Source organism: Geotrypetes seraphini, chromosome 7, assembly GCF_902459505.1.
Source record: "Geotrypetes seraphini chromosome 7, aGeoSer1.1, whole genome shotgun sequence".
NCBI classification, from domain to species: Eukaryota; Metazoa; Chordata; class Amphibia; order Gymnophiona; family Dermophiidae; genus Geotrypetes; species Geotrypetes seraphini.
The window spans coordinates 69912651-69928865 of record NC_047090.1 but is presented as its reverse complement, the minus strand read 5'-3'; the positions used below and the strand labels follow the sequence as shown (position 1 = coordinate 69928865).

Below are 16215 nucleotides of genomic sequence, written 5' to 3'. Positions count from 1 at the left end.
CATGGCCTCCACTTATGCTTATAACATACTAAATACTGTAAGTTACGCTTGTTGCTGATACATTTAGGTACTCACACTTACACAGCTCTACGGTTGGTGTAAGTGCATGGGCCTAAATCTTAGGCACACTGATACTGGGTGACACTACTGTCTTATAACAGAGCTTAGGTGCCTAAGAGACTCAGGAAGAGGGGAATCTACAAGAAAATTGAGGTGCCCTGTTAAAGAATTGTCCCCTTTTTGTATTAAAATGGAAGAAACTTTGATATCTAGCAGTATGTTACCTGGCATGTGCACTCTGTACAACTGTCAACCCTCCATTCCTCTCTGTGTTCATGCTGAATCCCATTGTGAACACAAACTCGTCCAGTAAGCAGTTCATTTTTTTCCGTCTTATAAAAGAAAAATAATTAGACATCCATCAGTTTCATCTCTGAATGTTGTATATACATCTTAATGAGATTTCACTCACAAGCCCCTAAGGTCTGTACCCCCCCCCCATTACATTATGAAGCTGAAGTTGGAATCAGTAAATTTTTACCACCTCTGACTCCACTCAATTGCTTCTGACTCCAACTCTACAAACTTTGCTATTGAGAGATATTTGGAACACCCTTCTTCACAAAATACTCAGCCCCAACCAACTGAAGCAGCTGATGGGCTCAGAAATCAAAGGCATATCTTCTCTCCACCTTTTCTCATTCACTTGTAAATCTTTTATCATGCTTCCCTCAGAAATCTCTCCTCCCCCAACCTCTATTCTTCCAGGTATATTTTTTATGCATTTCTAATTTTTATTATGACTTGCAACCTGTTTTAGTATAGTTTAAGAACTTTCTAGATTACCTTTAACAACAAAATACCAAAGCAGTTTACAATAAAGACAGATATAACAAAGAATAGAAATACAGTACAAACACTTAACTGGGTTAGAAATACATTAGAAAGCCACAGAATAAAAGAAAATAAGCCACCCCTTAGCCGCTGAAGTCCTAATGTCCCATCAAAAGCCTTTATATAAAATAGGGAAAAGGAAAGGGATTGGGACTTATATACCACCTTTATATAATTTTACAACCATACTCAAAGTGGTTTACATACAGATACTTCCATCATTTTCCCCATCTGTCCCAATGAATTCACAATCTATCTAATGTACCAGGGGCAGTGGAGGATTAAGTGACTTGCCCAGGGTCACAAGGAGCAGCATGGGGTTTGAACCCACAATCTCAGCGTAATGGGGCTGTAGTTCTAATCACTATGCCAATTTGTCATAGGAAATTGCACCACAAAGGTATCTCTGTAAGAAATTCTACACAAAGGGATCTTGCTAAAATAAAGATGTATGGCAGGCAAATTCTAAGTGCATATGAGAAATGGAAGAAACAACCAGAGGTTTCTCTCTTCGAGACTGTACTCGTAAAAGCCAAGATATACAGAATCAAATACCAAATGGTCAGATTCCAGTGTGAAAAGTTCTATGAGCCAGCTGAATGTAACAACCTCAACGGTGTGTTCTGAATATTTTGTAATCCATTCCTTTTGGTTCCTTCATTCTGAACTGTCCATACCTCTGCTTTTCTACAAATCTTTCCCCATCTGTTATTCCATTTTTTCCTCTTTGGCTACATTGGGGCTTCTCAGATTCAGAATCTCGGAGAGAGCGAGACCAGAAGGCCTTGAGCATGTGCAAATGCTCAAGGCTCAGTCCAGGCAACAGGGAGGATCTCCGATGCACCGCCCAGCCCAGAAGAGGGAGGATCTTCGGGCACCGGCCCCGGCATGTCCTATGCGCTAGTGCTGGTGCCAGTGCCCAATCGGGGTAAGGGATTTCGTTTTGGTGCTCGGGGGGGATGTAGAATCGTGGGGGAGGGGGGGGGCGACATGAGCGAGGGGGGGAGGATGCCGGTTCGCAGAGGGGGATGCCGGATCACGGGAGGGGGGTATGGAGCAGCATCGGTGGCCTCAAAGGGGGAGGGGGGGAATGGAGCAACGCTGGTAGCTTCGGAGGGGGGGGGGGGGGGGGGTGGAACGGATCAAAGCGAGTTTCCCTTACTTCCTATGGGGAAACTCGCTTTGATATATGAGCAATTTGGTTTACGAGCATACTTCTGGAACGAAGTATGCTCGTAAACCAAGGTTCCACTGTATATGGAATTAGAGATCAGGAAAATACAATATGAAGATACAAAAGTAGTACTAGTTGTCCAGTTTTCATCCTTGGTTCAAAGATTTCCGGAAACCCTCTTAAGCACACTACAAAACTAACTCACTGTCTGTTAATATAAAATACTGAGTTGAGTGGAAATGGTAGGTGTGAATTGCTTGTTTACTCCTAAAAATTCAGGGATTAGGAAGCATGCAATGAAACTATTTAGTAGCAAATTTAGAACAAATTGGAGAAAATATTTTTTTCACTCAACGTACAACTAATTCTGGAATTTGTTGCCAGAGTTTGGTAAAAGCAGTTAGTTTAACAGGTTTAAAAAGGTCTGGATACTTTTCTAAAAGAAAAGTCCATAAGTTATTATTAATATGGACTTGGGAAAATTCGCAGCATAAAATCTATTTTACTCTTTTGGTATATTGTCAGGTACTCATGACTTGATTGGGCCACTGTTGGAAACAGGATCCTGAACTTTGTAGACCTTTGGCCTGCCCCAGTATGGTACGTCTTACGTATGTCCTTATGTCCCAGCTGTAAGCAGTATCTTGATTACATTCTGGAAGCAGGACACTGCTCTATCTTGGGAATGGGGGAGGGGAGGAGAAGGGGTTGAAAACAGATTTAAAAAAGGCCCAGCATACAGTAGAATCTCAGTTATCTAGCACCCACGGGGATTGGTGGATATCGGATAACTGTTTTTCTATTTAATTGAGAGAGTGTGTTAGAAACCTTGTCTAACACACTCAATTCTTCCCCCGGAAGCACCTGCGTGGCAGTGGTCCTGAGTCACAAAGCCCTCCTCCCTCCCTCAAGCCCTGACGTGGCGGAAGCATGCGGTGGTCCTGAGCTGTGAGCCCCTTCACTCCCTCCATTACCCAAAGCTCAGTGGTCAGCTGGAAGCACAAGCTGCTCGCGGCCAGCCCTGGCAGGACTTTTCCTCTGACACATCACTTCCGACACATTATTTTGAAATAAGGGCCATCCCAGACCTGATTCTCAAAACAATGTCCTGATTGTAGGCAGAGGTAGGTGTCCTACCGCCATCTAACGGACCAATCGGATACATATTTAAAGGAAAAAAAAAATATCGATGCGGCTAACAACGCCTACATTGTAGGCAACTGACTTGGCCTACAAAGTGCCTAGGCACGCCTACAGATGCCTAAGGCCAGCATAGGCCTGGCTTACACTGGAAATTGCCTTAGGCATCCATAGGTGCTTCCATAGGCATGAGTCAGATACCTTAAATGTAGGCTTGTATTTAAGGCATCTGTACAAAAAATAGATGCCATTTTGGATGTGGCGCCTAGCGGTGACCGACACCCGGCAGGCACCCGTTTTGCAGGCACCTACTGCAGCGGGCGTCGTTTCCAGAATCAGGCCTACTATGTCTAAACACAAATTTTAAACCTGAATCATAAACCGTATTCCATGGCACCAGCCTTGAGGCTGCACTTCATGAAGGAACTCCGAGCCCAAACTCACCATTTTCTGGACTGTTTCCTGGACAGACACAACAATAGTCTGCAGCCTTCGCATCTCCAGGAACATGCTGGTCATTTCATCACAGGAAAACCCACACATTGCCTCCATATTTTTTGTCTTGTGGCCAGTGTAACTTGTTCTGATTGCTGGACTAGAGCCATTGATAGGGTTGTCCAATGTAATTATTGCATTTTTTGTTGCTAGAACCGAGAAGAAGAAATGTACAAACTTAAGAATTGATTTACTTTTTTGAAGGTCACAGTAAATAGCGTGCAGTTCTTCATGCTTGAAGAGCATAATGGGGCAATTATGCTCATAAAACAGGGGTTAATGGGTGGGAATGGGTTTTCTGACATGCTCTGCTATTTGTGGCACAAATTATACATTTATTTGGATTTATATCCTGTCCTCCCAGAAAAGCTCAGAACGGGTTCCAAGTTCTGATAACGCACAACAGGGTTTACATAATAAAGTATAGTAATGTAGAGCATGACAGTACATTTTAGGTCATGACCTGAGAGGGCAATATACAGGGGAGCATGATAGTAGTCAAAAAGCATGGCAAAACTTAAGGATATTGCATTACATAACATTAGTGACTTTTATTCTGCCTTAACCTCGCAGTTCTAGGCGGATTACAAAAGAGGTAAGCTGGACATTTCCAGAAGAATTACAGGATCAGGTACTAATTACAAGACTGTGACTAAGACTGAAATGAGGGATACTAAGGTTCGGCATTAGCTTGTCTTGACAAAGATCCTGAAGTAAGGTTCACAGGACTGGTAAGGTCTTTATTTCTCTTTGGAAGGATATGACAGGACAAGACCTCATATAGCATGGGGTAGTGATTTTAATGTCTAAAGTTAGGCATCAAGATGATTGTACTGTTTATTTATTATTCGCATTAATCAAAGCGAAGTACAAATCAACAAAACATAATAAATTTCAATATAGGCATAAAACCATACAAAAATGCAATCTAAAGACATAAGAATATAAAACGATTAGGAAAGATTAAACATCAATGTTCATAGTATATCTTCTCATAGCCACAAGCATAGTCCTTCAATCTTCAACCATATTTCATTTTGCAAATCAGATGGCATTTCAGCAATCTTTTTAAAAATGTTTTCAAATTCCCCTGTCACTGTATATATTACGGAAGCCTGTTCCATTTCTCTGGACCAACATAGGAAAACTCACCTGTCCTTGTCATTTGCAATTTTAACTCCTTTCTTCTCGGACTCTTCAAATCCCAGCGGTCAGAGAAATGCAACTTAGAGAGCGCAACATAATACGATAATGGCAACTGGGTGCGCAAGTGCCATTATAGAATACTGGTGTAAGAGAACACTTGCACGCCTATGCTAGCTCAATGCCTGGTGTAAATACTTGCACCTAACTATATGTAATTAGGCATGCAACTGCTAGTATCCTATAACCCATGCATATAAATGCTAGGCACACCCCTGACACACCCATGCCCCTACCTAGGGTTCCCAGATGTCGGGGAAAACCTGGACATGTCCTCCTTTTAGAGGACTGTCCAGGTGCCTATCTGGGTTTTGGAAAATTTCAAGCTCGGGACCGTGTCTGGAGGGCCTCCGAGTATGCGCATATGCGATACAGTGAGGTCACATGCATGCATGCGTGTGACATCATTGTGTCGCATCTGTGCATGCTCGGAGGCCTTCCAAATGCGGCCCAGACTCAAGGAAGCAGATACGAGGTTTGTGTAGGGGCGGGAGAGGACATGACTGGGGGCGCATTGGGGCGGGGTTTTCCACCGAAGACATCTGGTAACCTTACCCTTACCAGATAAATGCCCAGTAGCAGTTGTGTGTGATGGATTTTGCATGTGCAATTTGCAGAATTCTGACTAAATGCAGTTAGTTAGGGCTAATTAGCAACAATACCAATTATGGCCAATAATTGGTAGCTAATGCGAATTAGCATTTCATTATTAGATTATATTTGCAAACGATATTAATCTAAATTGTATGTACAAGTTTTATAGAATTTGGGGGGAGGGGAGCACAGAACAATTCTATAACAGGGTTCCTGGTAGGATCCATTCTGTAAAGGAATACAGGTGCTTATTTTTCTTTACAGAGCACTATCCTGAACAAGTATATATGTACTTAACAATTTGTCAGGAGCACTTATGCCAGTCATAGAGCTGTTGTAAGTGTCAGTGTTTAAATGCCACAGATATATGTATTACATACGTGAGTCCCAACTACCGTATTTTCACGCATATAATGCATGCGTTATACGTGTTTTTACAAACCGTGCATAACCTTGCGCGGTATACGCGTGAGCGCGTTGTATAAAATTTTTTTTACATAGTTCCCCCCCGACGTCTGATTCACCCCCCCCCCGCCGCAGGACCGCTCGCACCCCCACCCCGAAGGACCGCTGGCACGCACCCGCACCCCCATCCCGAAGGACCGCTCGCACGCACTCCCATCCGCACCCGCATCCCCACCCTGAAGGACCACTCGCACGCACTCCCACCCGCACCCCCACCCTGAAGGACCGCTCGCACGCACTCCCACCCGCACCCCCACCCTGAAGGACCGCTCGCACACACTCCTGCCCCAGCCAACCGCGGCACCCCCGACACGATCGGGGCAAGAGGGAGTTCAAGCCCTCTTGCCCCAGCCAACTGCAGCACCCCTGACACGATCGGGGCAAGAGGGAGCTCAAGCCCTCTTGCCCCCCCCCCGACACGATCGGGGCAAAAGGGAGCCCAAGCCCTCTTGCCCCGCCGACTCCCCAACTCCCCAACAATATCGGGCCAGGAGGGAGCCCAAACCCTCCTGGCCCCGGCGACCCCCACCCCGCACTACATTACGGGCAGGAGGGATCCCAGGCCCTCCTGCCCTCGACGCAAACCCCCTCCCCCCAACGACCGCCCCCCCCAAAGAACCTCCGACCGCCCCCCCAGCCGACCCGCGACCCCCCTGGCCGACCCCCACGACACCCCCACCCCCCTTCCCGTACCTTTGTGTAGTTGGCCGGACAGACGGGAGCCAAACCCGCCTGTCCGGTAGGCAGCCAACGACGGAATGAGGCCGGATTGGTCCATCCGTCCCAAAGCTCCGCCTACTGGTGGGGCCTAAGGCGCCTGGGCCAATCAGAATAGGCCCGGGAGCCTTAGGTCCCTCCTGGTGGCGGGGCCTTGGGCACATGGTTGGGTTGGGCCCATGTGCCTCAGGCCCCGCCCCCAGGAGGGACCTAAGGCTCCCGGGCCTATTCTGATTGGCCCAGGCGCCTTAGGCCCCACCAGTAGGCAGAGCTTTGGGACGGATGGGCCAATCCGGCCTCATTCCGTCGTTGGCTGCCTGCTGGACAGGCGGGTTTGGCTCCCGTCTGTCCGGCCAACTACACAAAGGTACGGGGAAGGGGGGTGGGGGTGTCGTGGGGGTCGGCCAGGGGGGTCGCGGGTCGGCTGGGGGGGCGGTCGGAGGTTCTTGGGGGGGGGGGCGGTCGTTGGGGGGAGGGGGGTTTGTGTCGAGGGCAGGAGGGCCTGGGATCCCTCCTGCCCGTAATGTAGTGTGGGGTGGGGGTAGGGGGTCGCCGTGGCCAGGAGGGTTTGGGCTCCCTCCTGGCCCGATATTGTCGGGGAGTTGGCGGGGCAAGAGGGCTTGGGCTCCCTTTTGCCCCGATCGTGTCGGGGGGGCAAGAGGGCTTGAGCTCCCTCTTGCCCCGATCGTGTCGGGGGTGCAGCGGTTGGCTGGGGCAAGAGGGCTTGAGCTCCCTCTTGCCCGATCGTGTCGGGGAGTCGGCGGGGCAAGAGGGCTTGACGTTAGAGAAAGGGCGAACCGCTGGAAGAGGAAGCAGCGCAGGCGCAAGGCTCACGGAAGGGCCGGGACCGCCAAAAGAAAGCAGCAGGACACCGGTAGGAGCTTCTACATGATGGGGGGGGGGGGTCGGGAGGCTGTAGGGGTGCAAGCGGTCCTTCGGGGTGGGGGTGCGAGCGGTCCTGCGTTGTGGTGAATCGGACGTCGGGGGGGAGCATCAGGTTTTCAGGGTGGGGACAGGACTTCAAGGGGGAGAGGAGAGTCGGGGCGGGCGATAGGAGAGTCGGGGCGGGCGAAAGGAGAGTTGGGCGGTGACGGGAGAGTCGGGTAGCATGCGCGGTATACGGGTGTGCGCGGTATATAAAAATTTCTGTACATAAATTTGTGTTTTCCGCGCGCTATACCCGTGTGCGCGTTTTACACGGGTGCGCGTTATCTACGTGTAAATACGGTATATGTATACTCCCTCGCCCCACAATTACACGTTATATAAAAGTTAGGCCCTCTTTTACCACGGAGGCCTTCAGTAATCGCACCAAAGCCCAATGAGAATTAATAGGCTTTGGTGCCATTGCAACATGGCTTTGTAAACGGGGGTGTTAATTGGGTATTTGTCGAATAGCACTTAGGTAGAATTTTAGCATTTAGTCACATATGTATGCACATACATGCAAATATATAAACATGTGGAGGGGCATAATCAAAAGATACATCTAAGTCTGTTTTGGGCTTAAGTCGCTAGTCGCCCAAAGTCGGACATGGGAAGAGGTCCATTTTTTAAAAATTAATCCAACGTATTTTTTTTTCTTTCATAAATTGTCTAACTGTATGTCCAGCCGTCTGATCGTCCAGACCGCTAAGTTGTCCATCTTTATACCCCATTTTTGTCCAAAAATTCGTCCAAGTCAAAAATGCCTAGGAAAAAGACCTTTTTGGACATGGGCGGGGTCAGCAAAGTGATGGACTTGACACCCAAACATTGCACCAGAGTAGTGGGGTACCTTACAGGGCACTGCTGTGAACTTCTCAAAAGGGTGCCACATACACATCTCACCACAACAACCTTATAGTTCATGGTGAGCCCCCTCCCTGAACCAACTAAACCCACCTGTCTACCACCCCAATAGCCCTTATGGCTGCAGGTGCCACTTATATGGCAGTACATAAGGGTTTGGGTTTTTTTTTTAGGGGGTGCACATGTTTCACCATGCATGCAGTGGTTAGAGTGGCTTATGGGCCTGGGTCCTCCTCTCCATGGTTCATTAGCCCACCGCCAGACCACTTAAGCCACCTCTGTGCAGCTCTACTAGGTTTTCCTATGTCAGGCTGCCAGGTGCTGATGTTCTGGAGGCAGATATGTAAAGTTGTTATTATGATTTTTATGGCAGTGGGGAGGAGGGGGGTGTCAGTGATCACTGGAAGAGTGTGTAGGGGTCTGTAATTTGTCCCTACAGTGGCTATCTGGTCAATTTGAATACCTTCTTGTGACTTAGACCTGGTTTTAGATAGCCTAAGTCACAACGTCCAAGTTCCGTCTAGGCAGTGTTGTAATACTTTCGGTTATACATGCAGCACGAGTAAGTCTAGGATGGCCCACATCTCGCCCAAATCACGCCCTCACCACTCCTCCTGAAACGCCCCTTTTAATTCTGGGGGTACTGCAGCACTGTGAAGGCCCAAGTCCTTTTTAGATACATCTAAAACCCAGTTCGATTATCAGCACTTGGACAACTTGTTTCACTGATCGTCTAATTGCCAATATAGGCCGGTTATTAGATGTATTTCCGTTTCGATTATGAGCCCCTTAATGCACAGTTTTCCCTTTGAAAACTGAAGGCAATATAGATGGTCTAAAAGTGCCTAAATCACAAATAACATGAGTTATTAAAAATTGTTCTCTTATTTTTTCATTTTCCTTTTTTTAATCCCAGCAGTTCTTCCCCCTACTGCTCAAGTAGTATCAGGGCTGGGATATGAGAGCACAAACTTTCATTCACAAACTATCCAGATATTTTCTCTCAATTTTATATTCCACTGCTCTTACATACCTAGGGCTCCTTTTACAAAGGTGCACTAGCGTTTTTAATGCACACACAGGATTAGTGCACGCTATAGTGCGCGCTAGCTGAAAAAATTACCGCCTGCTTAAAAGGAGGCGGCAGCGGCTAGCGTGTGCGGCATTTTAGCTAAAACCACTAGCACGCCTTTGTAAAAGGAGCCCATAGTGTGGTTACTGTAGTGCCTTCAGCAAAGACCAGGACTACTAACCCCTTGGAGCTGTGAACAGAATTTTAAATTATAAGCAGTTGAAATGTATAACACACTTACTGCTGGAGCACCCTTTATTCCTCAAGATGGTTTCGAGGCTGGTTCCAAACACAAAACGTAGATTCTGCACCACCCCCTGTGGACCAAGAAATGATTACATATCAGTGTCTCTCCTCTTAGACAGCACAAAATTAAAAATCACTGTCATATGCTATCTCTTTTCCCAAAATCATGAGAATAAGAACTACAAGTCACATCTCCCCTCTTCTTGTCTCTTATAGGACTTTAAGCAATACCAGAAGTCTATGAATGCAATCCACTGGCTTGCAAATATTCTTAGAAATGTTGTATATCACAAAGTTATCTATTATGAATATTCACATGGGAATTTATAATAGTGCTAAATATGGGGGTTCCTCTCCCCAATAAGCATTGGAAAAGGGGGTTAACAAAAGATGTCATGGCACCCCCAAAACTTTCCTTGTCTTCCTTCCCCCCTTAAGTGTTCAGGGATGGCAAAGCTAAAATCACCATCACAGAAGAAGCAACAGCTGGCTGATGCACAGGGCCTTGAGCATCTCTACATCCTCAAGGCCTGAAACAGGAAGGGAGGAAGGGGAGGAAGCTAGCTTTGAGCTTGTGTAGACCCTCAAGGCCCACTCACTATCGGTTTCATTTTTGTCTTGCTTTTGTTTATTTTCGTCACATACAATTTGGTGGCCAATTTTATTGCTCCTTTCAGCTTGGACCACTATTTTTCCACTTCTCTTATATCCTCCCATCTTATCGGCTCTTTCTTCAGGTACTCCCTCATTTTGCTACAGTCCACAAGTTTGAAATCCAGGACCCTTGAGTTTTGTGTGGCCGCCTTCCACTTTAAATGTTACATCAAACCAAACTGTTTAATGATTACTGCTCAGGTGGGCACCAACTTGGACGCTAGATACACTTTTCCCATTTGTGAGCACCAGATCCAGCACATTTCTTCCCTCATGGGTTCTGTCACCATTTGCTTGAGGAAAACATTTTGAAAGGCATCCATGTCTTTGCTTCTTTCTGATTCCACAGATGGAACTTTCCAATCAACATCTGGCAGGTTGAAATCACTCAACAGTAGCACCTTCCCTTTCTTTTCCAACTTCTGGATTATCTGCAACCAGGTTGCTCCGATTGTGTCGGAGCTCTGTAGACAACTGCCATGTAGACAGAAGTTCCATCTTTTTTCAAAGCTATCCATATTGCTTCCTCCTTTCCCCAGGCCTCTTGCATTTCAGTCACTTCACACAGAAAGCTACTCCACCTTTTTGACCAATCTTGTCCTTCTTAAAAAGGTTATAGCCTGGTATGTTAGCATCCCATCCATGGGAATCGCTGAACCATGTCTCTGTGTTAGCAACAATATCTAAATATGCCTCTAACATCAGGGCCTGCAGACCATGAATTTTGGTTGCTTAGACTGCAAATATTTGTTGTCATTGCTTTCCAGCTACCTTTCATTTTTTTGCATAGCTTTTTGTCTAGTCTCAAGTCCTACTATATTGCTAAGAAGTGAATTGCTAAGATTGCTATTTACATTTTTACTACTGTGACGCCTTGTCTTTTGCTGGGATGGCCACCAGAAGTGACCTGCATCTGTATGCCACCCCCATCTTCTAGTTTAAATGCCTAAATTTCTCAGCAATTATTCTTTTTCCTGCCATAGTAAGATGCAGTCCATTACAATATAGGCTTTTGTTTTTCCATGTTGCCTCATCCTTATATATACCTAAAAACCTTTTTTATGACACCAGGCTTCGAGCCACCTATTGAAGTTCAATATTTTGTAATTCTTCTCCTTTCCATAAGTAGGCAGTACTTCTGAAAGGCTGTAGTCTTTACAAAAGATTTTAACCCCTCCCCCAGCCCCCAGAAAGCTTTCTACATTCCAAGCAGGGTATTGTTGGCCAGGTCATTTGTTCCCAGGTGGATAACAACATCAATGTTAGAATCCTTAGTTTCTTCTTTTGATTATAGTCAGTATATGCTGGGTATTCTTGGTAGCTGAGGATCCTGGAAGACATTTCACTATTTTGGACTCCTTAAACTGCATTCCAAGGGTAATGCCCCTGATTGAGCTTGAGCTTTATTTGTGCTGAAGTGAATCGGTGAACCGATTCGAATCGTGAATCGGGCAGCACTAGTGCCAACCAAGATCAAAAATACTTAAACTAGATCCCAAGTAGTAAAACAGATTTTATGCTGCTTATCCTAGAAATAAGCTATGGATTTCCCCAAGCCATCTCAAAAATGGCCTATGGACTTCTCTTTTAGGAAGTTATCCAAGCTTTTTTTAAACCCCGCTAAGCTAACTGATTTCACCACATTCTCTGACAATGAATTCCAGAGTTTAATTACACATTGTGTGAAGAAATATTTTCTCCATTTTTGTTTTAAATCTACTACTTAGTAGCTTCCTCATATGCCCCATAGTCCTAGTATTTTTGGAAGTGAATAAGCATTTCGCATCTACCCTTTCCACTCCATTTTATAGACCTCTATCATATCACCCCCTGAGTTGTCTCTTTGCCAAGCTGAAGAGCCCTAGCCATTTTAGCCTTTTCTCATAGGGAAGTCATTCCAAACCTTTTATCATTTTCGTCACCCTTCTCTGTGCCTTCTCTAATTCGACTATACCTTTTTAATTTATTTATAAAATTTATCAACCGGCTATTCCTGGGCGGCATTACAAAAGTAACATTCACAGAATGGAACAAGACTTATACAAACATCTCAAATTATAGATCATTCCATATAAACAGTGGGTTCACAGATCCTCACATTGCGCTCATCCTAAAACCAGCATTAAGCAAAACATCTTTCATTAAAATGCCTCTATAAAAAGTGTAATTTTAAGCATTTTTTTAAACTTCTGAATATCAGATACAGCCCTTTGCGGTCCAGTTAATTTGTTGAGATACGATGAACAGAACTGCACACAGCATTCAAGTTGCAGCTGTACCTTACAGCGATATAAAGGCATTATAACATTTTCATTTTTGTTTTCCATTCCTTTTCTGATAATTCCGAACATCCTATTTGCTTTATTAGCCACCGCCGCACATTGAGCTGAGGGTTTCAACATATCCTCAACAAGGGGAGAGTGTGGCACAATGGTTAAAGCTACAGCCTCAGCACTCTGAGGTTGTGGATTCAAACCCACACTGCTCCTTGTGACTCTGGGCAAGTCACTTAATCCCCCATTGCCCCAGGTACATTAGGTAGATCGTGAGCCCACCGGGACAGACAGGGAAAACTGCTTGAGTACTTGAATAAATGCATGTAAACCGTCCTGATCTCCCCTAGGAGAACAGTATAGAAAATTGAATAAATAATACAATGACACCTAGATCCTTTTCTTCAATGCAGAGAAATGCAAGGTCATGCATAAAGGAAAAAAACCCCGATGTACAGCTACAAAATGGGGGGGGGGGGGATTAGTACTAGGGGAAAACAACCTTGAAAAAGACTTGGGTGTGCTGATGGATACAACAATGAAGTCAACGGCACAATGCGCAGCAGCCTCGAAGAAAGCAAACAGAATGTTGGGTATTATTAAGAAGGGCATCACAACCAGAACAAAGGAAGTCATCATGCCGCTGTATCGTGCGATGGTGTGCCCGCATCTGGAGTACTGTGTCCAATATTGGTCACCGTACCTAGAGAAGGACATGGCGATACTTGAGAGGGTTCAGAGAAGGGCGAAAAAAATGATAAAAGGTATAGAAAACCTTTCATACGCAGACAGGTTAGAAAGGCTGGGGTTCTTCTCCCTGGAGAAGCGGAGACTCAGGAGACATGATAGAGACTTACAAGATCATGAAAGGCATAGCGAAGGTGGAGAGGGACAGATTCTTCAGCCTATTGGGAACCACAAGAACAAGGGGGCACTCGGAGAAATTGAAAGGCGACAGGTTTAGAACCAATGCTAGGAAGTTCTTTTTCACTCAGAGGGTGGTGGACACCTGGAATGCGCTTCCGGAGGATGTGATAGGACAGAGTACATTACGAGGTTTCAAGGAGGGATTGGATAAATTCCTGAAGGACTCAGGAATTGAGGGATACAGATAGGGATAGAGATAGGACTAAGAAGGTTAATAGATAGAAGGGAAAAGGAGAATGAAGGGTTTCAGACAAAAATCACTTTACAGGTCATGGACTTTATGGGCCGCTGCGGGATTAGGCTGCTGGGCACGATGGACCTCTGGTCTGACCCAGTGGAAGCAACTTCTTATGTTCTTATGTTGTGCATTGACTCCTAACATAGAACTTAGCATCAAGTAGCTATAGTTTGAGTTCCTCTTTCCCACATGTATCACTTTGCACTTGCTCACATTAAATGTCATCTGCCATTTTGATGCCCAGTCTTCCAGTCTCACAAGGTCCGCTTGCAATTTAACAACTTGCAACAACTTTGTGTCATCAGCAAATTTAATTATCTCAGTAGTTATTCCTCCTCACAGATCCAGTCCTCTTCATCTATCCTGTTCTTGGATTCAAGGCTCCTTTTACTAAGCTGCGTTAGTGTTTTTAGCGCACGCTAAACCCGCACTACGTGGCTAAAACTAACCCCAGCTCAATGCTGGCATTAAGGTCTAGCGCGCGGGGCAATTTAACGCATGCTATTCTGCACGTTAAAGCCCTAACGCGGCTTAGTAAAAGGAGCCCTCGGTGTTTTCCATTTCATTAGATTAGTAAGTTACACTCTTTAAAACGGTGTCAGGTCAAAAGCGCGCCGGGACAAAGGCGCGCGCCGAAGAAAATGACTGTTTTAAAGGGCTCCGACGGGGGTGGATGGGGGGAACCCCCCCATACTTTACTTTATACAGATCGCGCCACGTTGTAGGGGCATTGTGGAGGGTTTGGGGGGTTGTAACCCCCCACATTTTACTGAAAACTTCACTTTTTCCACAACAAAAACCCCCATCTGAGCCCCTAAAAACACTCTTTTTCTTCGGCGTGCGCTTTTGTCTTGCGCTCAGTTGTCGGCGCGCACCTTTGTCTTCTGCGGTTTTGTCCATGAACCCTTTAAAACTGCATAAGGAAAATAAGTTACAATAGACTTTTCAAATTATTTCTTCTTTTACAGATGTTAGTTTAAAATCTAGTTTGAAATATATTATACTACAAAACCAGAAGAATATGGGAGGTCCTGGAGCAGCCTAATGGTTAGAGCAGTGAGTTCAGATCAAGGGGAGACAGTTCAAACCTAATTACAGCTCACTGTGATCTTGGGCAAGTCATCTAACCTTCCATTACCTCAGGTACAAACTTAAGATTGTGAGCACTCTAGGAACGTCTTTGGGCCACAAATGAAGGTAGATTATGGGGCGGGGTAGAGAAGAGCCTGGGCAAAGGGAGCATGCAAGGAGGGAAAGATGGATTGGGGAGGGTCAGGAAGGAGGGAGAAATGTCACACTCAAGGGAAGGGAGCAAGGAGACAGAGAAAAAGCATGCAGGAGGCAGAAAATGTTAGATTTATGAAGAGAGAGAGGGAGAGATGTTGGATGGGGAAGGCAGAAAGGAGGAAAGGAGAAATGTTGCATTTAGTGGAAGGGGAGATGACAGTGTGAAAAATCAGATTCATGGAGGAAGAGAGAGATGATGGTTCAGGGAGGGAATGAAGATCAGAGGAGAGGAAGCATGCATGAGGCAGAGAGAAAGAAATGTTGGCCTGTTGGAGGGAAAGGAGGGAGAAATGTTGGATTGGGAGGGGACCAGAAAGGAGTAAGGGAGGGGAGATGTGGGGCTGCAGGGAGCAGAAAGGTCCCGTCCCTCCCCTTCCAAGATGAAATACGCCTCAAAACACCCTTTGGTCATGCCCTTCAACTGCAAACTGCCAAATGATTTTCTTACTCCCACTTCATACCGAGCCACTGGAATCAACTGCCCCAGCAGATCAGATCCCTTGAAGGACTCCTCAACTTTAGGAAAGCAATAAACACATACCTCTTCATCTAACTCTCCCGCCATGACCGATGGATCAAAAGAAATGTATATTGGTACTAGATCCTTGGTATATGTCACGTTAGGCTGAGTGGTAGACTTCAGAGGGTGGTGGTCAACGGCACCTTCTCTGAAACATCGGAAGTGACTAGCGGAGTGCCACAGGGCTCAGTCCTGGGTCCACTCCTTTTTAGCATATTCATAAGGGACTTGACTCGAGGGCTTCAGGGTAAAGTAACATTATTCGCCGATGACGCCAAAATATGCAATACAGTAAGGGAAAGTAATTTGCAGGATCGTATGACGCAGGACCTGCTTACGTTGGAGAGCTGGCCCTCGACATGGCAGCTGGGCTTCAACGCTAAGAAATGTAAGGTCATGCACCTCGGTAGCAGAAATCCGTGCAAAACTTACACCTTAAATGGAGAAACATTAGCTAGGACGACAGTAGAACGAGACTTGGGAGTGATCATCAGTGCAGACATGAAGGCTGCAAAACAGGTAGAG

The 16215-nt window shown here is 45.8% G+C and overlaps 1 protein-coding gene across 1 annotated transcript in view; it reads right to left on the bottom strand.

Annotated features, from left to right (window-relative positions):
- THBS1 (thrombospondin 1) overlaps nucleotides 1-16215 on the bottom strand; it is a 105219-nt gene that overhangs the window by 67163 nt on the left and 21841 nt on the right. The window contains exons 3-5 of the mRNA XM_033951414.1: nucleotides 9787-9862; nucleotides 3653-3852; nucleotides 285-392 (exon numbers count right to left, since the gene is read on the bottom strand). Coding sequence (XP_033807305.1) covers nucleotides 285-392; nucleotides 3653-3852; nucleotides 9787-9862 — 384 coding nt within the window. The remainder of the gene's footprint in view (nucleotides 1-284; nucleotides 393-3652; nucleotides 3853-9786; nucleotides 9863-16215) is intronic.